This window comes from Larus michahellis, chromosome 5, assembly GCF_964199755.1.
Source record: "Larus michahellis chromosome 5, bLarMic1.1, whole genome shotgun sequence".
Taxonomy (NCBI): Eukaryota; Metazoa; Chordata; class Aves; order Charadriiformes; family Laridae; genus Larus; species Larus michahellis.
The window spans coordinates 10,381,956-10,405,833 of NC_133900.1; the positions used below are offsets into that span (position 1 = coordinate 10,381,956).

Genomic DNA, 23,878 nt, shown 5'->3' on the forward strand with positions numbered 1-23,878 from the left:
GGCCTGACACATAAACTGTTCTGGTGCTCTGTGTTTGACCGATTTTCTAGGTACCCTTCATAAAAGATCTTCTGTGTCAACTTACAACGGACAGACCCTAGCACGTAAACATTCTTTACTAGATTTAGTCTTGAGGAAAGCATCTGACGTGAATTCCTTGTGACCATCAATTGCCCAAGGGCCCTCATAAAAAAAAAGCAAATTTTAAGTTGGATGACTAGATTTTCATGGCGCTTGCATCACATGGGACGGCATGGCAGAGCAGACTAGAGGCACAGCATGCTGCTAAAAGCATGAGAGGACTTACTGATAGCTACATTTAAAAGACCTGCTTCGATGTACTGCGCAACAGACAGCATCATGGTGGAAGTGCATGTCTCCATCTTTTCCTTTTCCCCGTGCTGGGTTCGGGTGCTGTGACAGCAGTGCAGTTTGATTGCTTTCAAAACCCAGGAAAAGTGCAGCCCAGCTCTCTAGTGCCAAGCTACAGCCTGAGGCGGCGGCTGTGGAACGATGATTTAAATCTGCCTTTTTCCTGAGAGGTCCCTCAAAAACTGAAGATAATAATTTAAGGAATGCTGACTCAGGAAAAATGCTATGTTCCTAACTATAATGTGCAAACACAATGTAATATAACAGGCAATGAGGCACCTCGTTGCTAGACTAGATTGTACAAGTAGATTTTACTATAACTGGCAATGTATGTCAAAAGCGTAACAGCTTTGTCCTCACTAGGGTTTTTCCTCAAGCTAGTGAGGTGAGACTGTTCACCCTGTGCCAGGCATCGACTGTAGCCACCTGAACGGGCCAGGCAGCCATCGCAGGATCCTTCGATGGTCAACGGATTTCTCTGGAGATGGCTCTGGAGAAGGCACTTGGCTCAGGTACGCTGAACTGACTTGGGGAGGAGTCTCATCCGCTGTCGCCGACAGAGGGAGACCATTCTGTTCCTATATCCCAAATGCATGTTTCAATTATGAGGCTCCTTTTTAGCAAAAATGCCCACCTGTTGAGCAACACTGTTCGTTGCAAGATGTGTTTTGAGTCATTTGTTTGTAACGTGCTGTAATGTTTAGCCCCTGCTGTGGGATGCACCAATCTCTGCGTTTTGGGGAAGGGGTAGCAATGCAAATCCCTGTATCTAGCTTATGGCTTTCTCCACTGCAGCCACATAACTACAGGTTTGGATCAAAAAATCTCATGTAAGACAGACACAAAGTTCAGATTTTTTTCAGTAATTTTACAGGGACTAGACAACAAGTGTAAAATTCTGTCCGGGGTATTCCTGTCCCATGAAATCATGTCATCACTCTGGGAAATGAGTTTGCAGTACGCTCTGGTTTTAAAAACACGAGAGAAAAGCAAGGTGAGATAAGGAGCAATGAATAGCTTCCCCTTTTTGCCAACGGCACTCAGAAGTAAACTTACTGGCTTGCCTAATGTTTAATTAGTTTTAAATACATGTCAAGATGTGCTTGTACTAAACTCATCAAACCTTGCAGTTAGGAGAGCAATTTTTGAACAAAGTTAGTTGTGCAAAGACGGTTTCCCTAATGATAAACTTACCGGCGCTTACAACAGAAATATGGGCTTCAGCTCATTTTCCACCTGAAGATCTAAGCTGTTATGAAAATGTAAGTAACTAGCGCTTGCCTCGTTAGCTGATGTTCCCTCTGAAGTCCGTGCTGGTTGCCGGAGTGAACGGGCAGACCCTGTTTGGATGGGAGGCTCTTGTGACCTGAGGGTAGACTGCAGGACTTTCTTTTTCAGGAAAGAACTTACTAAACGGAAAATGCATTGTTGGCCGGTGTCAGGCTGTTCACAAAGGCCTGCCAGATTTGCCAAGTCTTGTGGGTTTGTTTTGGTAAGCGTAGGATGGCTAAATTAAAAGAACTTTTAAATATAATAAACTAAACTGAAGTACTGTGCAGGACTTTTTTTAGGACAAATGAAATGTTTTGATTGGCTTGAAACAGCTCCCCCCACTGTTTTCCTGAAACTCCGCTCAAACAAATAATTATTCTCAAGTGATCCCAAAAATACTTTTCCCTCCAATTTTGTTTTTGATTCAGCCATTAAGGCATAAAAATCAGTTCCCCTCCTTAAGGGTTCTCATGAAATGCTGTATGAGCCTGAACAGTGTTGAAGCTCAGAAGTAATGAAAAGGATATGTTTGCTGTCATCGCAGGTAATTGGCTTGCTGCTTCTTGAAGCGTTACAAAACCAGGTAGATTTTCTTTCGGGTATTGAAGAATTGATGCTTGATATGGCAGGAGGGCATTGGCATTTCTTTTAGTCTGCCAAGCTGCCCGTGGAAGAGCTATTAAAAAAAAGGGGGCTTTAAAACCACCACTGAAAGCAACGAATGTTGTATTTTTCAGTCACATCCTAGGTTGAAATTCAAAATTGATGGACTTAAAAACTACATGACTAAAATCTCTGCTCTGGTTCTGGTGGCAAGATAGCATGGGGTGAACGATGCAACGCCCCGGAGAAAGGAGAAGCTGGAAATCGCTGCCGCAGCAGGAAATCTCTGCAAGGTTAGAAGAGAGGCAACCCGAATCTGACTCCTCAGCCACCGTGGTAATCTGTTCGTGCAGCTTCCAGCCATTTCGTTTAAACGGCGACGCAGCTCTTTCCATACAGAAAAAGGGAGTCTGCCCCCATCTGCTTTGCTGACTGCGAACTGGCAGCCGTCCTCCAGCACTTGGTAAGTTGACAGGGTAAAGTTTGGTCAGGCAAATTTAGTTACTCCAGGTTGCCCTGGCTAGGAAATAATCCAAGAGTCTTTACGGTAGGCTCTTGTCTGTCTGACCAAGGTGCACAACGTTACCGTTACACGTGCATGATTTCTGTGGGTAAGAAGAGAATATCGGATTTCAAGTTAATGCCTCGTCTAGCTTGTAAAATAACTTCTGATGAAGTGGGCTCAGACAAATGAGGTACTGCTGTATGAAAAACGTCCTAGTGTACATCATCCCTTCACAAAAACAGGCCTATAAATAATGTCATTAGAGATTGCTCTCACATCTCACGGCAACGCACTCCGGCTGCAACAGTAACACGGATCACGAGTTAGATTATTCAAAACAAAGACAGACTTCCCCCCACGCTCCCACAGTGAGTCCAGACCTGAGTTCGTTACTTCATGCTAATTTGGACGCCTGCGATGCAGGTTCTCACAAAAGCGTGTTTAAACTCCAGAATCAGAGGCTCGCAAGATCCAGAAGAAGAAAGATTGTATTTTCCTGGTCAAAATCTCCTTCACGAGGCCATTTAGCGGTACATTTAGCATGTGTTGAAACAGGTTGAAGCTTCTTCTGGTAGCCTTTTATTATATTAAAAAACAACAACAACAACAGCAACAAAACCACAAAGAGATGTTCCAAGCTAATGCGTAACTATCTTTGGGGTTCCCTCTTCTTGTTAAGGTTTTCACAAAATACAAAATTAAATGTCTTTTCTACATACAGAACAAAGTAGAATCAAGTAACTGATTAGAGTATGTACAAAAACTTACACATTCTGTCTTGTTCTTTAAAAAATATAAATATCAATAATGTTCAGTAGAATGGGTTGGTTTTATTTTTAAGGCTTCATTCTTTTAGATCCTTCATTATTTAATGAGGTGCCAGGTAGGCAGGAAAGGGAGGGAAGAGAAGAGGTCACGTTTATTATCAAAGGTAATGTGTTTAATTCTCGTGAGATTCTTCCTCATCTCTGGCAGGAGGAGATTCCCCTCCACATTGATTTCAGTTTCCGGGAAGCAGAGGTGGAAGGAAAGGAAAATAAAACCTTTATTTTTTGCTATTTTTGTCCTTCATTAAAATCTCGTTTTAAACCTGTCTCCGTTCATTGTCTTTGTAGAGAACCATATGCCAAGTACTTGGATTCAAAGGACTCGAGCAGGAGGACTTTATCCCAGGTCCACCTGGGAAAGGTTATAGTGAGGAAGAGACTGCTGGAGGTGTTTTACCACCGACCCCAGCGGAGGTAGCAAGCGCTGCAGCTAGGGCAGCTGCTGCCGTTGCATCCCTGGGCGTGAAGTCTGTGGGGAGGCTTTCCATCAGGCACTTGAGCTGTTCCTGACCCAGTTTGATTTTATCGTCTAGCTCTCGCTGCTCTATGAGGAGCGCGGACTTCATCTTTACAAAGTGCTGGTAATCCTGGAGCTGTTCCTCAGAGAGGTAGTTGCCCAGGATCTCCAAGACCACTCGTTCTCGACGGTCCAGGTTTTCCTTCAGTTCCCGGGCATCTTCGTGCTGGCCAGCCAGCAGTTTCCTCTTCTCGTTCAGCGAACTCTGCACACACCAGAGAGAGCACTTCAGTATCAGCACCACCAAACTCCCTGATCCCCCCTCTCCTGCCTCCCGACACCAAGTTTTGACAACGCCGGGGGAGGCGGGATGGCTGCTAAGCTCCCAGACAATCAGTCAAAAGCCTGGGGGAGGAGGACGAGTTCCTCATTATGGACTGAATGTGAATCCCACTGAATCAGACTCTGAATCTTCTAGTCAATGGGAGGCAGAAAGTGCTCCAAGAAAGTCAGTAAAACCTGCCCGAAAGCAACAACTACCAGGAAAATCTGGCTTTGTCTCACAACCACCCAAAGAACGTTGAAACACACAGAAGGCGGTGGGTTGTTCCATGATGCACACCACCGTACAGCCGTGGGTCACAGACACACTGTCCCAAACACGGCCGTTCTGTTTCGAGACGAAAGCCGCAGGATCTGAGACATTTATACAAACTGGGACCAAGATTCCCAGGGACAGAACTGCCTTTGCTACTGCTTATACATAAACGCTACGACACCTGCCTTCCTGCGAGCCTTTGGATGTCCTAGCTTATGCAAGCACGTTCTTGTGACTGCTGCTGTCCCGCGCCCTGAAAAAGGCCAAGATGCTATGGCTGCGCAGATACGTACCCGCTCTTCACTGTTGGCATTTTCCCCCAGACTACTCAGAACGTTCTCTACGCGGGCCAGGCGTCCCGAGAGGGAGAGCAAGAGGTTCACCACCTTATCCAAATCGCCAATGAACATCTTGTACTTGTCAAACTCGTTAGGTTTGCATAACGTGCTGATCAACAGCTCCACCTCCTCTCCAAGAGCATTATTCATCTTAATGTCTGCAAGCAGGCCCTCCTTGGCTTCCTTCAGGATTTCCAGTTTGTGGGTCAAGCTCCCGATGAGCTCAGCCTGTCAGAAGGGAAACACATTGCCACATTGGCCATTACCATGATCACCCTGGTCATATGGATGACGACAACAAGAGGATATGGCTATGGTTCCTGAGGAGCAAGGTCAAGTCAGCAACAACTGACAAAGAAGACGTTAAGGAGGAAACAGAAAAAACTCCAAAAACTCCAAAATTCCACATCTAGGCGATAATCTGAGTACCTGATCAGACTGTATGACGATATATTTGTTCTACCATCAACGAACATTTATAAAAGAGACGTGATTTGGTGTACCATATTCTGGTACCCAGCAACCTCCATCTGTCACATGTAGTACATCTGTTTTTCCATCTGAAAGATGTAGGTTCTTTGAAGTCTCCAAGTGAAAACAGCTACAGCCACATCTCCTGCATATTCTCCACTCCCTGCCCAAGCCTGAAATTTCTTGTTTGGATGTTATGATTTTTACGACCCTCTATAAAACAACAGGCAGAAAAATGAATTTAAGCCGTATTAATGGCATGACAGGAGGCTGAGCTGACACTTACTAGTTACATATGGATTAGTAAGAAAGAGGAATTGCTACTGAACCTACTGACTGCTCCTTACTCGGATGCCTCAGTGTTGAGGTGCAAACCTCAAATTCAACCGTGACTAAAACTCCCTGCCTGTGCAGGCACTGTCTCACCCAGAGAGGCATCGAGAGAGCATTTACACCAAACATGCTCTAAATTTATTTAGTGACTGAGCAAAGACATGGAGAGCACGCACCCAGTTTGTGAAAATGCTGGCAACTGTTCCACTGCCGAAGAAAAGGAGGCCCCCAGGGTTCAGTTACTCCAGAAACAGCAGTGCTGCACATGTGCTAGAGATCCTAATTTCTGTTAGGATTTAGGGGAAAGACATATGCAAAAGCAGAAGTCTATGGCCTGGGGCTTGAATTCTTGCTTCCATTTACTCAGAACTGAGAGCACGGAGAGCAGGAAAAGCTCTTCATATAAGGGTTGGGTATTTTCAGTCTCTTCAGTTTATGTGCTGCTGAGGCATCGTTACATGTATGTTAATCTACTCTGCATATAAACACTGCAGGATAAAACGGACTAAATCACACGGTTGCCTGAAAATATTTTCTCAAAGTCTTCTTTCCATCAAAACGGGCGGTCATTCAATAAGAAGGCAGTCTACTTCCAAGGAGAGAGGATCTTCAAACCCGGGTCAGGCTGGGGGTTGTTTTGAATTGGCCCTTATCCCCGGGTTTAAAAGTTTGTTTTAAAGGCTGGTTTAAAGGGTTTAAAAGGCTGGTTTCGCAGCCGGGAAGTTACCAGCACTGTTTAGCCAGACACCACTAGATGGTACACTTTGCGAGCATCCTCTGGAGCGAGCGCGTGGTTTTGTGGCTGCACTACACTCTACTGTCAGCTTCCACAGATATGCAAGGGCTGAATAAAATGCGAGCAACAGTCTCTTAAAACAAACATCAGCCATCAGGCTTATGCTGGAATTACTGCTAAGTCACGCTGTTCGTTAGCACGGGGAGAGGAAAGCAAAGGTGGTACTAAATCCCACCTGCTGGGATAAGGGACAAGCAAAACTCCTTTACTTGGATTCTCCCCTCAGTAGGACCCAGAGTAGCGCCCAGAGACAAGAACAAGCACTTGCCCTTCCCTGTGCCTATGGTGCCAATGTCACCTTCAAAAGAAAGATCCGAGGTCCTCACCAGCTGATTGCTGGACCAAATCCTGAGGAGCAAAAGGAGGGATCTGTTTTCACTGATTACCACGCCAGGGGAAAAATCTCTATAGCAGGACTGTGTGGGCTGGGCACTAAGTCCGGCATTAACCTCGACAGGTTTTCAGGAGGAGCGAGCTGCTCAGAACGGGCAGTTGTTCCTCCCTGCTCTGGGAGCTTTGCTCAAGGTGCAGACCTGCCCTCCAGCTGTAGCAGGAGGCTATGGGACTGCTGGGAGTGACGTACCTTTGTTCCGAAGGCATGGGAGCTGGATGGGGCGCTGTGAAATACTTGCTTTGTGTTCATTAATCAGTGACTCTCCTGCATTCCCAAATGCCAACCAATATAGCTCTTTGCATACTTACAATGGAAATGAGCTTGGTTTATCCAAATGACCTCTCAGAGTAGCTGCCTTCTCAGATAATGCCTATGCAAATGTTCTTTCGCACAGACCATGAACAAACATGCCGGGCAGATATTGCTGTCTGGGCCTAATCGCTCCCGTCTATTTCTGTTTTTCCATGCAAATGTAACCTTTGAGGCCTGGGACTTGTCCTCCATGGCAGGCTCACATCTACTTGCAAGCCTGGCAGATGCTTGCAGCATGTCCATCGACTCCTTGGAGCAGCACCCTCGTCTTGTTTAATCACTCCTTACCTTTCATGTTAGAATAAGCAGGCGGCCGGTTTTTAAGTGAAGAGCACCCCAAGAATCAAATGCTACAGACGTGGCAGGGCCTGCGATTACCTTTGAAGCTGGGTGCTCTACGACCAATGGCTCGGGACAGATAATTAAAGCAGCCGACAGAGGCCTTATGCAAATGCTTTTGATTAGCAGCACATGCATGATCTATCTGCGTAGACTTTCTACCCAAAATCTGTGTAGGACTACAGAAATAAGAGATGGCAGGCACGGTGTCTCTAACCCATGCCAGTGGCGTGGTATGACAGCTCCTAAAGACTTGACAGGGTCCTACCTGCACCCCAAATGCTCCACAAAATAGGCCTAATTACTCACTTAGTACTCGTAATTTGTGTTACTGACGGAAGTCCATTCTAGCTGTCATTGGATTAAAGCCTGGTAGGGCGCAGATTTTGCTCAGCAGATAAAAGCTGAGAACAGAAACAATAAGGCAATATGAAAAAAAGAGGCGAGGTCTCCCCGTCGGGGCTGCAGGACAAATTGCGTACTCGCAAACATCGCTCAGCCTCACATCTTCTCTCTGCTTTTTCACGCTTGGCACGGGGATGAGGATCCAGAGGGAAAATGGGGAGTTGAGCTACAGACACATGAATTCTCTGCGCTTTGACAGAGAGGCTGAGTTTGGGAGCCTTTCTTTAAATTCATGCCTGATTTGAGTGCAGGAATAATTAAGTACTATATTTACAGCATATGGGACTTGCATAAATATTTGCATCCTTCAGTGTGTTTCGACTCTGCCGTTGTACAAACAGCATGAAATATGGGCTGCACTACTCTGTCCAGTGCAGTGGGGGATGTTTTAAACCTACGGGCAGGCAGGCACGGCTGCTTTTGACACGAAGGCGGTGGTAGGTGTGCGAAGGGAGGCACAGACAGGCAAGTACCTGCCTGTGGCTCCTCGGCATTTGTGAGCTTCGCGACATGTCTGTAATTACCAGGTAACCAACGTGAGACAACTACAGGGGCAAATTAGAAGGCCCTGCAAAATCCCTGGGAGACAGAGCACCCAAGCCTGCAGCAAGAACCGCAGGGGCCATTCCTCGGTGAAATGTAGCCGCAATAAGAGAGGGAAATATTTCCTCCTCTCTTGCCCTACTCTCCTCCCACCCAAGTCATCGCATCGAGGTTGTGCTGACCGAGCTGCTGAGGTGCACGTGGCTGTCAGCAGGTCAGTGAAACCGTAAGTGTGGGGGAAAAAAGAGTAACCAGGGTTTCTCTGGAGGCAGTGAGTGCAGACAGCAGGTAAAATAGGTAAATTGGCTTCACTGAAGAGGAAAATCCGAGGGCAAAACCTCATGCACTCAGACAGCGGAGTCACTAGCTGGACTCTGTTCCTGTTTCTAACCTGAGCTGTCCTTACGCAAGTCACTTCGCCTCTCCATCTTCCTTCCTTGCTACGGGACAGCGACTGCCTCTTACAACCTGTACGCTCAGCATTTGGCATAATACAGGCCCGCTTCGGGGTGCTGCAAGATTTGTATTCAAATTTGCAGAGAGTACTCAGATTAGACCTCGTAGTTCAATCTGGGCCACGTTAGCGGAGCTTCCCAGGTAGCCTAAATGCACCCAGCCCCCTCGCAACTTGGGACTGCCAAAAGCTGACATCAAAAAGAAACGCGCTTTACTTTAGGGCTTATTATTGTTATTTCAGGAATGTAATCAGCAAATGGTGGTGTGTGCTGCGTTTACCTTCTTCTCATTGATGTCCAGCAGCTCCTCTTCCTCACCTACTTCTTCTGGCAAGTCCTTAATTTTATTCAGCAGCTCTGCTTTGGGTGCCGAAACACTGTAATAAGCAGGACAGGTGACCAGGGTTACAGGAGCTTCCTTTTCTTCTCTCCTACACCACAGTGAAGAAAAAGGAGGAGTTCAGTCTGAGCCTGACTTTTTCCCATGCCTAGACCCGTGTTTTTTCCAGCACTCCCTCTTTGGTACCTTCCCAGTGTTATTAACCACAAAGGAAATGGCCGATTCCTGCCATCAGAGGGTGCGTGTCAGCTGCTTTCCTATCTCTGCCTTGGGCAGAACAGCACAGCTCCTCTGTTTAAATGTTGACTGGTTAACAACTCTATACGGGATCAAATCCTTGCTGAAGGTAAATCAGCACAGCTCAGCTGGCGATGGCTAGACTGACCATCTTATCTGGCATCATGCATTACTGCTTATTTCTATATGGTTCTCCAGCTGTCACTTGAAAGTCTCTATCTTAAAAAAAACACACTGGAGGACCTGGGGTCATCTTTGCATCCCCCTGAAATAAGTAGGCACCCCCATCCCTCCTTCCAAAATTTGGCTTCTCGTGATCTTTCTGCCTGCCACTGTTTTGGTCCTGATTTTACTCTCATCTCTCTGTTACTGTGCTTTGGACTGAATTGCTTCAGATGAGAAAGGTTAAGTTAGCAAAATCAAACGACATCTCCAGAGACGGTTCGTTTCCTGCCCTGTTACCAAGCTCAGCATCTTTTTCTACACAGCGCAGAGAGGTGAGTTCAAAGGCCGCGCATACAGCCGAGCTCATGAAGAAGGGCGTTCAGGAATGCCCTGCCAGCCCCGAGGCCCGGGAACTGAGGAACTCACTCTCTGCCAGCACCCACCTATAAAGATGCGGAAAAACTCAGCACAGGCTTGTCCCTAAAAGCAAGCAGCGAGTTCTGCTGCCACACTAGCCCACAACCCAATCAAGCAATGCTCACGTGTTATCTTCCACTGCTGTCCTGACAGCTTTTTTCTGCGTCATCTTCCTTTTCATGTTGTTCTCCTTCAGCAAGCTGGTTCCACTGGGGAAAAGCCCTTCCATTAAGTCCATAGTTGTCTTCATTTTGGAATCTGGATCCAGGATATCAGCCAGAGACTTGTCTTTATGGACAATTTCTTTTGCTAGAGCCTCTGACTTAATATCCTCCGGGGTCTTTTTCTTTGTCTTCGCTGGAGGTGCTGCACTGAGCATCTCGGAGTCCAGGCTGCCATTTTCTGACTCTCCAGTGATGACTGCTGGCTCTCTCTGGTTGCCTTCGGGTTGAGTTACGGGCTGTCTATCGGCGCTTGGAGGCCCTTCAGGAGAAGCAGGTAACTGGTGCTGCTTATCCGCAGCAGATGGAGAGCTAGTCCTCTTTGACGCAGGTGGTGAGAGGGGCCAGCTATTTTCACCGACACTGGTGCCCAACCCTGTTATCTCCCTCTCGGCCAGGGCTTTGGGAAAGCTTTTGAAGCTGCTACGGACAGAAAAATTCTGTGAGATGAAGATAAATTTACCACACAGGACCATTGTGAACACACGGTGAAGGCCTAAGACAAGTAACTTTTCCTTCCCTCTCACTTATTTTTGTCTCTTCTTACTTCAGCATGGGAAGACCCACAATATGAAGCTACTGGCACCAGAAGCATATTGTCCCCTCAAACTGGACACTGCTGTTTTGTCATTCCAACACAGAAGGAACTAGTGAGCGACACGTCACTTCTTTGTTTTCTGCTCTCAGGCTGGGGACATTGCGCCTTACCACCTGGGAGTACCCTCCTGAGCAGTTTATACTCCTTTGTTCATTTCATGTTGGAAAAAACAATCGCTACCTGGCCAGATTCTTCCTGGATGGAAATCGGAGCAGCTTCCTGGGAGTGAGGGAAGCTGTGCTGAGTTAAACCAGCTGGGCGCCCAGCCAAAAAGTCCTATCCTTCAGGAAAAATTTACTATACAGTGTTACTGTGACATATTTGTGTTGTCACTTCTTGGCAGATGGTCACTGTTTCATAACAGCACTATTTTGTGCCAGGGCTAAAACGTATTCTGGGAAACTCTAACTGTTTGGAAAAACTGTCATGGATTTTCGTAGTTCTCTCTCAAAAACCCGTAACTGGAAGGAGTCAGCAGCCATTTTAACTCTTCATGCTGGAGTGAGTAAGAAGCAACTCCACTGAAATCCATGTGGCAACTGCAGGGAGAACGAGACCAGGACAGTTTCTCACCCGTAGCCCCCTTTGCCTTGCTTACTAAGCACCTGTCAGTGCATCTGCTGATGGGCCACAAAGCCTTTTGCCTTCTTGCTTCGTGCCCTGCCCTGGCCACACCACTTGACAACGCTTTTGGCAGCCGGCAAAGCCTAGCGGCAGCGAGTCAGTCTGTCTGTCCCTCTCCCCTTACAACGCGTGCACCCCTCTGCAAGCTCCCCGCTCAGCCAGCAGCTGTGGGTTGGCCGTTGCAGCAGGCAGAGCTGCGGAGGTCAGTCACATTTGTCTGGTGCCCCGCATATCTTACTGTATATGGCCCTACAACGCCCGAGACGCTGCCTTACAGCCCTCCCTTACCTCACTTTGGCCTCCTCTGTCAGCCTGGTGGATTTGTCTCCAGCTGCTCCATTCCCCTCAAGCACCGCCGGTGGGGGAGGAGGTGGGAATTCCTCCGTGCCGTTTGCCGAAGTGCAAGAGCTCAGCTCAAAAAGAGGACGGGATGGCAGCGGGAGTGAGAAGAGTGGAGCAGTGACACTGGGCTGGGAAGGCATGACAAACACCTCGTCGTCTTCATCGTCCTGCAGCAACGGTGGGGGAGTGAGCTGCAGGCCCGACTCCGAGATGCGGAGATGAGCTGTCCCCTGGGGAGGAGGAGTCTCTGGGTCAGAAGAAGTGCTGTTCTGTGTCAGCAGGGACTGCCACCTCTGGGACAACTTTGGCCCAGCTGCTGGAGGAGACACCAGAGCCTTTGAGTAGCTGTTGTCTTTGACTGAATGCGCCCACACCACTTTGGGTGGGAGGGATCTGTGAAGCAGGCCGGCTTTCCTTCTCCACATCATTTCTTCTGTGGGAGTCTCAGGAGATCTGTCCTGGGCAGCATCCAAAGGCTGTGCCTGAATATTACCATTGCCCTCAGGGGGAAGAGCATCTCGTTTGGCGTGGTGCTGTCTCAGAGCCTGGTCATCACCTGCACTCTGCAAGTCTGAGGGAGTCTGAGCGGGCGTATTAGGGGAGGACTGGCCAGGTCCAGAAGGAGTAAGGTTAAGAAACAAGGGTTTAAAGCCTTGCTTTTGCTCATTATAGTGACTCCTTGCCTCTGTCGGGGATGGGACAAATGCAGAAGTCCTGCTGTCTGGCCTGGAAAGTTCTGAGAGCTTGTGGTTCTCGGTCAGTGTGGTGGAGGCAGTGACAACCTCGCTGCTGTGGTGAGGATGGGGATAATAACTTGTGAACGCCATTTTTTCTGAGTGGCTTCTTTCTTGCTTGCTGAAAGACCTAAAAACCAAGAGGCAGACCATGATAAGATTAATAATTAATCAACGAGCAAGAAAAGCTATTGTGCACCTCCTTAACGAGCAAATCATGCAGCCACATCAGAGGCCTGGGTCAGTGCCTGCTGATCTAGGTGCAGTTGGGCTTTGAAACTGGTAGTAAAATCCAGTCTACCAATGCTAGGGGCGCAGAGCCAGATCCACACTCACTCACCATCTCCCAGCATTTGCAGTGTGTGCTAGATCACACACATGTGTGCACACATGTAGCAAGCATCACAGCAATAACTTAACAGAAAAAATTTTAGGAAAACCTTCCTTTCCAGCCTTGCTTTGAATTTTGTTTGTTACAGATGGGGCTAGTAGTGACTGCTATAAGAAAGACTACTTGACATTATCTACCATCAAACTCCATGCTCAATTGCTGATAATTTTAAGAACTTCAGCTTTGTGGGCCAAAAATTCCCATAACATCATCTGCTCCTTTTGGAAAGGTGCCACTAAAATGATTCAACCGTCTCCAAGAACAAAGCGAAGCCAAAAAATGCACTATTTTGACTGCGGAAAAAAATAAAAAAAAGCTCTTATAACCTTGACATCCTGTTAGAAAGAAGAGCTCCGCTCAGACAGGCAGGTGTTACAAAAACCAAAGCCAATACACTTCAACTGCAAGCAGATGTCAAGGCTGCAAAGCCAACAGATTAAATGATTCCTTCCAGGTCTTTTAAGATGTTCTCATGTGAGTCTGAGAAAAAGTGTCTGGCCTTTGAAGTGAGGATCCTGCTCAGAATACATAGCCAAACCTACTTGCCCGTACGGCTATTTAGCTGGAAAACAAAATAAGTAGTAATAATAGCGCTAGCAGATGCAAGAGAAGATGGCCTAAAAACACGAGGCCGTACCATAAACCAATAAAATACAATAAAGCTCTGCTGCCAATGTATTTTCTGTTCTCGAGATGCATTGTTCAAATAATCCAAGGCTGCCAATCTGTGATGTTTGAGACTTGTGCCCCAAGTTTGCTCTCAGATGTACTGGTACAAATTAAGAATAACTCTGTCCAAGACATGGGTCGTTCTGGCTTTATTCTGGTGTGACCGAGAATAGAATTTGGCAGCCTTTCCCGGGGGGTGGGGAAACTTCCCAGACAGACTGCTCTTGGTATTGTCTGTGGTTCCTGGACAGTAGCAATGTGTATTCTTTTCAGATGCTCAGTGTTTGTCAGAAACGCCAGATGGCAATTCTCTAATTGAAAGATCTCTCCTACTGTGGAAGCAATTGTGGATGCTAAAACTGGTGGAGCAACAACCATTCCCAACAGCGCTTACGAGACAGCTATTGTACGACACCTTGGGAAAGCGTAAGTCACGGAGCAAGTGTGACCGGACCAAGCGATTGCTGACCAGGGTTTCCATAACTCCACCATTTGACAGTTTGCAAAGAGCAAGAGAGGTGGTAGGGATAGACCCATCTCCTCTCCAGCGCATTAAGCAGCTGTGTCCCAAGGAAACCTAGGAGCATAATTCCTGCTGCCTGCTATTGCCTTCCCTGAAGGGCCCGTGCATGGAGTACGCTGCAGACTGCGATAGGATGGTAATCGTTAAATGTGAGAGGACTGCCTAGAAAACCAGAGGACAATCACAGGACAGACAAAGACTGCATCTCTTAAGGGATGGATTAAAGATGCTACAATAATCCCATATGATCCAGACTGCGAAATACCCACTCACACTGGGGCAGGGGAATGATCACCAGTATCCTGAATAGTGGAACTCCTTCTGGGAATCACTGACACATGGGTAAGGTCCTGGTCTACCCGTCCCTTTCACTCTGCAGAGGATTCAGATCTCGTTCTTACTGAGAGTTAAATGTAAAACTTCTACTGGCTTCAGCAGCGCATGTTCAGAGCCCTCTCCTTCCAAAACTCGTGCCCATTCTCTTTCAGGTCATTTCAGGTACAGTAACGTAAGAAAGATCACTCAGTAGCTGAGGTTCATCGGGAGTGATTTGCGGCCCATGTAGTGGGGCTTTTTCCTATCTTCCCCCATCCTTTCATTCTGACTTTTGGGAAATCCAATTCTGTTCAAGAAGGGCAAGCAACCTCACATCTCCCAGAAGAAATGTGCTTGCAGAGCATGCAGAATGCCTACACAGCAGAAACATCATCAGACTGTTAAGTTAATACCAATAATCTTTGTGCAGTGAAGCATGAAAATGAGAAACCTACATTTCGTGCCCCAATAAACTTGTTTTCAGTCTGGGTGTTCAATCCCGTTACTTGGAAAATAGGTTGGGGGGTGGCGGGGGGGAAGGAAGCAGCAAGTAGTTATTGAGAAGAATGATGCAACGCCATCTCTAGAAGAAATGGGGAGGCAAGATGAACTAAAACAGCTGTATTGTTCTCTTAGGAAAAAAAAAATGGAAAAAGTTATTCCAAATCAAAGTAAACGGGTGTGTTTTAAATAATTATAAAAGGATGTGCCTGAAGGCAGATCGAGTCCCTCTAAAACAACTTTTATGTCTTCTTAGCGGCAAAAATCCAGCTAGGCTAGGAGCCTTCCTCAAATGCTAGCTGTCGCTCCCTGACCCAGAGCCGCATGGCGAAACCTTTGGAGACAGCAGCGTTAACTCCCACTGTGACAGCAGAGCGGCTGACATTTACTGCAAGTTTGTGAGAAACAGAGCTCCTTTGTGAAGAATTCTTTCAGTCCCTCTTGATGGTTTTTACTGTAATACGAGTTAGCTGTTTGGGCACTCAGAGCTTAGGGCAAGCATCTATTTATTATTTAAACGTAAATACAGCAAGATCAACTTCAGTTCTAGTTAACTTCAAAACAACCCGCTGCTAAGTGGATAGTTACGTAAGTCCTATTATTATGAGTTTTATGATTATACTTTTCTATTTTTAAAACCAATTCTCTTTCCCCTGTTGCCGAGCAAAATATCCTGCCTGCACAAAGGAAAGCAGCCTAAACGCGAGCTCCCAATTCAGGAAGAGAAATGAAATCTCCTGGTTTTAGTCTGTGCAAACGGTCACTTGCTTTTGGGGAGGCAGCATCCTGGACTGGAGAAAACGGGACAGAGTGGAACATCAAGGTATTTTTCCCTTTAGAATCCTTTAGCATCTGGATGTGAGTTCCAACAGCAGATCAAACACACTTTGGAAGTTAGGTAACCGGAGATTTGCTGCAGAAACATGCTCCAAGACGACATGAAGAGGACTTGATAGTGAAGGAATGTCTATGGTGAAAAAGAAACCCTCACAGCAACTTACTCCTCCTAACTCTGCTGGGCACAGCACACCCAGAACTGTGTCCGTGCAGATGTTTTCTCTGGTTTGTCACGATCCGCCTGTTTACACAGACAACACATGACAACTGCTGCTGGCAGCAGGATGGCAAGAGCTGGCCCCGTGGTGACAAAGGGGACATTAACATATACTTACCTGGCTCCTGCGCTGACCACGTAGAAAGGATCTCTCACCACGGGGCCAAATTCACTGCTTTCCCTTCTCAGCAGGTCCTGGAGTGCAAAGACAGTATTAGCAGCAAGCATAATACAAAACAACATAACAAATCAGTGATGTTTCCTAGTGAGAAGAGAGCCCAGCATGTGGGAGGACAACTCCAGCATGGTGTACCACTCTCTAGCACCCCGCTCCTGCTTAGAGGACCTGTCTGCCTTCTTCTGGGTGGTTTGTGGACCAACAGGCAGACTTATCGAGATAAATGGTTTTTTAAAACCTCTCAGCAAGTCCTTGCCTCTTCTCAAAACGTGCTCGACGGTATCAGTGGGACCTGGGCGTTCGTCTCTGTTTCACATGCAAGCAAGAAGCTGAGACACCACTGAAGCAGCCTTAACTGAGGACGCTAAACAGTGAACAATTTGTGCCCAAGCCCAGCGGGCCAACAGGACTGAAACTCCGCAGAGATGCTGAATGCCACAAAGGCTGGACGCTCCAGCCACAGGCAGAGGTGCTGAAAAATATCTCAAAGTCTGGCACTCGGTTCTTTTGAAAACCAAAGCGCAGGAACTATCTCCTCTTTAGGCATTTACGTCATCTAAAACCAGGGCCATCTTGCAGCCGAAACGCCTTTGTGAATCTGCCCCTCTCTGCCCTAGAGCTCCCACCACAGGACACCAGACTATTATGAGACACGAAAGCAGATGCTAAGCCTGCTTTTGAAGAGGTCAGTATTTTCTCCCGTACGATCTTTCCAGCAGAGAGCATTTCAGTGCCCCCCTTCCCCACACCCTTAGTAATTTGCTTTTTTGGTCAGCGTTGCTGCAGAGGGAGGGTTAGCGAAGATCTTGATTTAGGAGTCCGGGAGCTGGGAGATATGCAGGCCGAGACAGACTAAAAAAGCAGAGAGGAAGGAAGGCTGAGAATGCGTTCTGAAGACTGAGAGCTAATAATTCCACAGGGCTATCAATTTCCCTATATCTTTAAACAAATTCCTATGGTGACATTGCAACGTGATTTATATGCAGCCTGAAAGGAACATCAGACACTGTACACAAGGCCCTGAAAAACACGCAGTGAGGCAGAGAAGTCTGCGGCTAAACTGGAAATAAACATTTCCCACACAAAAAATCTGAAAAGGCCAAAAAACTAAAAAAAAAAAAAATCACCCTGTTGCTTTGGCTTTGTCCCCCACTTTTATAGCTGTGGTTTTGTATTGGAGGCAGATCAGAAACAAACTTAATTAAGAGAGCACTTAAACATATACTTCCCTTTCAAACAGACGCTTATGGATTGGTGTATATATTTGAAGTCAAACACGCTTTCTTGAATTAGGATTTAAGAACGGGTTTTTCACAAGTGCCTTGCTGCCTATGGGACTAAATCCTCATTCCAGAAGTGGATGCAGCTAAATCACTCCAGGAAACAGCAGTAAGGGCTCTTCCTTCTTCTACACTTGAATTAAGACCCCGAGAGCAGGTCTGCACTGCTGTTCATTGTCTTCCTCCAGCCACCTTCCAACAGGCAGAAGCTCTGGTTTGGCTGCTGAATGTATGCAAGATTAAAAATGAGCCGACAAAAGGGAAATAAAGAACTCAAGAACTACCCTGTGCGCCCCCTGCCCAAGAGAGGGGTCTGTGAAAAATGAACAAGGGCTGATCATCACCCAACCCGTCATTTCGAAGTATATTTTAGCGGATATCTTTCTGGATACCTGTTTTTGTTGCTGCTCTGACCGTGCCGGGAGGCAGAGAAAGAGTCACGCTAACTTTCTCAAGGATTGTCCTCTACTGAACGCAAGACCTCGTGATCAGCGAGTGTGACAAAATTGCACAGATGAGCCTGATGCCTGGCTGGTGTGGAAAAATACTGATGATGGGATGAGACAGCAGTGGTTATGGAAATGCATTCCAGTCACTTGATATTCACAAGCCGCTTTTTAAATTCTCTCTATTTAAAAATGTAGCGTGGGATCTGAGGTCTGTCGAGGGAGGACATTCAGAATGAAGCACACGACGAGTTTGGGAGAACAGCTCCTTCCCCCACACCCCGGTTTGGCCTGTGTCCGAGATGCTGCCCAGAGCCTCCTGGATGTTACTCGACCCGGTACCCCTTCGGTGCACCTAGACAATCTATTCTGGGCCAGCAGCAAGTGCGAGAGTAGAAAGAGATGTCCTGCGTCTCAGCTTCCTCGTAAATATGCAAGACTGTCCAAACACTCAGAGTATGTGGAGTGAGGAGCCTGTCCGCACATTTTTGTTGTTTCCTCCCTCTCCCTGTGATGAATGGAGCCTGGCATGGAAACGGAATGGGGCAGCAGATCCACCACTGCTGTAAATCCGTGCGGCTCAACCAGCTGCAGTTACCTAAATAGGTCTGAACAGACTTCAGCCAGCTGGAGAGCTGGCCCGGGCAGTTGTTCTTTAAGAAGTTAGCCTGTCCTACTATTTACCATCATCAGAGTCAGTTGAATTCCCCATTTGTGACATCAGTGCAATGTTCCCAACCGCCAAGCAGGGGACATGGGAAGAGCGGCCAGGGTCTCCGCTAAGTTTTCTCTGCAATGTTTCCCTCCAGGGCTGGAGGCAAAACATAATGGTAACTTGGCAGTGTCTCCACCGAGCATTTCCCAGCACTGTCAGGCACAGCGGGAGCCAGGGCAATTTCAAGCAGTCTTTAATCTTCTCTACTTTGTCCCAGGAAAGTGGGCTAAGGCAGAACAGCAGCAACAGCGTACCACCACCGCCTTAGCGGTAGACCCCACCAGAAAGGCCATCAGTGCTTCTCTGGTGATGCTGGCAGGTAAGAACAGGACACCTCAGGAGCAGCAAGAACACACACACGCTACCAGCATACTCACTAAAATCCCAGCATCTCTGAAATCCCTGAAATAGCCCCAGGAGTAAGAAAGCTGAACAGTACCCCGCTGGCAAGCATTTCAAACAGCATCCTGGTAATTTAAACACAATAAATCGTCTCTATCTCAATATGCATTTAACCTCTCCCTAACCAATAGAGTAACTGCGATGACTGAATATCGGCTTGTCCTCCAACATCCTCCCCCCGTCCCTGGTTCAGAGAGCCCTGCTTGCCTGCACGCACGATCCGGTTTCCACATACCTGGTGTTTCTTATCCGCCGTGGGAGACGATCTGGAACGTATATGCACAGGGACTGTCTGATTGTCATACCTATCGAGCAAGTCTTCCACAGACACCGATTTCCCAGATTTCCTGGCAGAGGAGGGTGTTTCAAAGACCTGCTCCTGCTTCCCGTAGCAAGGCCGGCCCTGCACGCCCAGAGGGTCTGTCTGCGTGCCTTTGGTGAGCTCCGTTTTGGCTCTGTAATCCTGGCACCTCTCTGTTTTCGATCGGCTCATCACCAAGCTGTCCTGGCGCCCTTTCTTCTCATCTCCACTCATGTCAGAGCAGCCCATCAGCCCAGGAGGAAGGGTAGAAGATATCCGCCCTGTCCTGGATATCCGCTCTACGGACTCTCTCCGGCGGTAAAGGTTCTGGTCCTGGAGGGAATTCATGCTGGAGGCAGAGGAAAGGCTCTGGCTGTCTGGGCCACCTGCCTGTAGGTAGGAGCTGTGGGAGCGTTCCCTCAGCAGTCCGACATCTTGTGAGGATGGCCGTCTCCCTGTTTTGCGCTCAATGTAGTCGGCGAGGGCGTTCTGCTGGAGTTGCTTGAGCTCTGGCTTGGAGAGGCTGGCTGTGGAAGAAGCTTTGCCATCCCTTTCAAAGATCTTACGCCGGTCAGCCACTGTATTCTCCGGGAAAACAAAATGGATGCTTTTCTTCTGGAAGGAGAAAGGTGATGGCTCCCCATCAGAGATGCCCACCTCGTTCATCTTCTCCGGCTCCGAGTAAGACCGCTTCTTCTGCTCCGCTGTCAGCCGCTTTCGGCCCCCGATGCGCAAGATGTGCTGTGTCTTGGTGTAGTCCAGGGCGGAGAGGCTGCCTTCCGTTGGCGTGACGCTGTGCCTCTCCTTTGGGGTATGGGGAGACGCCGTCATGCTCCTCATGCTCACGTGGGCCGAGGCAGGCCTCTGGGTTGTCCTCTTGGGTGTGTTCCCAAACGGGGGGCTGATGCGACGGAAGGAAGTGGCCCTCAGCACCCTGGACTGAGCATCTTTAATGCTGTTCCTGTAGGCCCTGTTAAATGGTGTGTCCAGCTGCGACCCGTGGACATCCTGGACGTTATCCTTCCAGAGGATCTCCTTCTCAGGCTCACCTCCCAGCTGGAACGTGCTTTTACTCCTCGGTAGCTGAGCTGACCTTATTTCCACCTCATTTTCAGGACACAGGCTGTAGTATTCGCTGGGTCTTGCCTGCTTTGCCGAAGCTGCCATCTGCAGCTCTACGGGGCGCCAGTCAACCTCTTCCAGCTTCCCATTCCTGACCGAGGGGCTGGAGACCCTGCTCGGCTCACTGGGCAGCTGGCTGGGCTCGCGCAGTTTGCTCCTCATGTCCTCCAGGCTGTTGAGAGAGCACCTCGCACTGGAGGGCTGGCTCGTCCTGCTCGGCCCGTAGTGCTGGCCAAAGCTGGGAATGCCAGCACTCGGGGGCCAGTGAGTGCTTTGCTCTCGCTGCTCAAACTTGCTGACCTTCTCCAGCACCGAGCAGCGGGGCTTGCCGGCATCTGGTTTGCCATAGGGAAAGCTTTGGGCGCTGCTAGAGCTGAGCCGGCTCCTCCCGAAATCAGAGGTCTTTGGGTGCTGCGGAGAAGGGGGCTCTTCGCACTTTGGCTCGGCAGCATGGAATGGAGTCACGCTGGTGCCCTCCTCCTCCTGCCTTGCGAAGGCCTGTGGGTCCACATCACTCCACAGTTTGTGCCCCTGTCCCCTGTGATCCATCTCCTCTTTACCGCTGCTGTTCAAGAAGGACAGTTTGGTGCTGGAATAACCCTCGCCTGGCTGCATCTCTTTTAGCTCGGAGCTGCTTTGCCTCCGGGAGCTCTCTGGGATGTTCTGCAAGGAGGAGAAGCCATACTGCTTGGCCTTGCTATGACCCCACTGGTGATGAGCAGCGGTGTCCCTCTCATTTATCTGTGCGTTGCCATTTTTGTCCTCCTGGGATTCAGCCACCCAGTCCTCTTTGGGCTGGTAATGGGTTTTTCTCTCATCAGCATCCCTCGGCGGGGGCTGCAGAGCTTGAAAACTGTGTTTGGAGGCCTGTGCGGTACTTGCGGTCTCTTGGTTGCTGTGTGCTACCTTGTATGGGGGTAACAACTCCTTTCTTGACGTGGTCAGGCAGACCTCTGGGCCGGCTGTGCTAGGAGGTTTTTGCTGGAGAAGTTTTGCTGCAGCATCGTGCTTTCTCTCAGCTGCTGGCGGCTGGTAGAAGATGGTTGATCTGTTTGTAGTGCTTTGGTTTCCATTTTCATCAAAGCCCAGAGTCCTGCTGGCTACAGCCTTGTCATAAGAGACTGGAAGAGGTGGAGAGTACCCACTTTCTTTGGCCAGAGCTGGATAAAGTGTCCCATTATTGCTTGCAGAAGGCTGGGGCACCTGGGCGTAGTGCGGCTCTGGGGAAGGTACTGGGTAGACGCCAGTGGGCAGCAGGGGCTGCCCCGGCTGGGCTGGCTGGGAATAGCTCTGCTTGGGCTTCACGGTGGGGCTGCTCTCTGGGCTCTTCTCCACCACGGTGTGCAGATGCCCTTCTCCAAAGGGAGTTTTCAGCAGCGGCCCCTGGGATAGGGTGCTGACAAGCGGAGACCAGGCCCCTTTCGGCTGGGTTCGACCAGGCTTGTTCAGATCAAGCCCAGCGCATGAGCTGGGCCTCTCGTGATGCCTGATGGCTGCGTAGCTGTCGCTGCGAGTGGGAGGCAAGGGAGGTCCCTTGGGGGGCTGGCTCTTGCTGTCCGAGGAGCCCTGGCCTGGCTGCGCCCAGGAGGGAGCTGCGCTGTGCCGGCTGAAGCCGTGGAGCCTGCCATGGCCGCGACCGTCCAGCGAGGCCCGGGCCTCACAGCTCGGAAGCAAGGCGGAGGACTTCACCTCATACTCCTCGGAGATCCCTCGCTGGGCATCGTAGACTGTCTTGACATACCTGATGTCAGCTTGCCTCATCCCCTCCTGCAGGCCACCTCGGGACTGCATGCTGTCTGTGGAGCAGGAGTGCTCTTTGCTGAACGGAGGAGCTGGATATTCAGGGATGCTAGAGTTGGTGGAGAATGAGCTGTAGGCAGAGTCTCTCTTGCTGTGGAGGTGGGAGAGCTGGTCGATGCTGTTGGTAGATTTGTCCGGGGACAGGTGACAAGGATGGTAGCCAGGGGAGGAGTGGTCCAAGCTCTCCATGCTGCCCCGGGAACTGTATTGGTCAGGACTTCTCCTCAGATAGCCATGCTCATAGCCAGAGAGATCGCTGGTTGAGGAGCTGAGGAAGAGCGAGAGAAGAGTAAAAACCCACTGTCAGCAGAGGAGAGGCACAACAACTTATAAGTGAGCTCAGAAGCAAGATGTTTAGTTTTGAGAAGTGCAGATGAAAACCCATATTTGGGCCTTACTCCATCCCCTGTCTGCAGTCATCCCAGTTCACAAAGAGGAACTGCTTGACATTGCAACACATGGCTCTTATTTACCACAGAAGGGTGGGAGGGAAACGCAGACAGAAAGACAGTGCATCTCTGGAGCCGGGGAGGATCAACCCCACCCATCAAACCTATCCAAAGCACTTGGAAAGCTGAATGAGCACCGACGCCACTGAGGAGGAGGAGAGGAGCACGAGAGGCGTTCTGCAGGGAATCTAATCTCTCCCTTTTTTTCACATTTCATTTCTTTTTATGGAGATGAAGGCTATGCCCTGGCAGGCTTTCTGGAAATTCAGCTGCCCCAAGGATAGTTTGCTTGCTGCGAGAAAACCAAACTGACAGGACAGAGAAGAGATTTGTTTGTGCATGGAAGCAAGCGGGGGTGCGACAACAGTCTGAGGATGCCCTGGGAAGTTTTCACAGCCGCCTCCTCAGGTAGCTCATGTACACCTTGGCACCTGCTCTGAGTCCTCTGTCAACAGAGGACTCGTGGCCACCAGAGGTGTGTTCAAAAAGGGTATTCAGAGATCTTTCTCTCAGCGGGAAGGGACCTCCTTGTGCTGGCCACAGTTCTTTCTACACCTCACACGGGGATATCACAAATTTACGTGGAGTTACTCCTGGCTAATCTCTCCCTTAAATACCGCTTCTCTAGTTCCCTGTGCAGCTACATGCGCTGTCCTGGCAGAGCCACAGGAAAGCACCAGGAAAGGAAAGGCCACCATCCCACGCGAAGGGCGGCAGGGCAAGGCTCAGAGCAGGAACGGAGAGGAGCCTGGGTTTGCCAGGGTGCAAGCTGCAGCCTCACCTGGCAGAGGGAAAGACAAGCTCCATTTCTGTGTGCTTTGCTCCACTGGGATAACAAACCCAAACCCGCTCCATGCAGCAGGGGAGATGCACAGCAGTCCCGGGAATCAAGGAGGCAGCAAGTGTGTTTGGGAACAGCCCCCTCCCTAACAACTGTGTGCTGAAGAGCCTAAAGCTTCCTTCAGATCTTATTGCAGCCGCACTTGCTTCCACCCTGCTGGATTAACACCCACCAGCCCAAAGGACAGATGGGG

At 48.9% G+C, this 23,878-nt stretch overlaps 1 protein-coding gene across 2 annotated transcripts in view; it reads right to left on the minus strand.

Moving 5' to 3' along the window:
- Positions 1-2,850: 2,850 nt before the first annotated feature.
- The window catches only part of SHROOM3 (shroom family member 3), a 50,885-nt gene continuing 29,857 nt past the window's right edge, over positions 2,851-23,878 (minus strand). Inside the window, exons 4-10 of one of the 2 annotated variants that reach the window (XM_074588684.1) lie at positions 19,408-22,663; positions 16,270-16,346; positions 11,911-12,828; positions 10,305-10,820; positions 9,301-9,451; positions 4,928-5,200; positions 2,851-4,301 (exon numbers count right to left, since the gene is read on the minus strand). In XM_074588684.1, the coding sequence (XP_074444785.1) occupies positions 3,942-4,301; positions 4,928-5,200; positions 9,301-9,451; positions 10,305-10,820; positions 11,911-12,828; positions 16,270-16,346; positions 19,408-22,663 (5,551 nt within the window). In that variant the 3' untranslated portion in view covers positions 2,851-3,941. Of the gene's footprint in view, positions 4,302-4,927; positions 5,201-9,300; positions 9,452-10,304; positions 10,824-11,910; positions 12,829-16,269; positions 16,347-19,407; positions 22,664-23,878 lie in introns of both variants that reach the window. The other variant, XM_074588683.1, reaches the window with a different exon arrangement.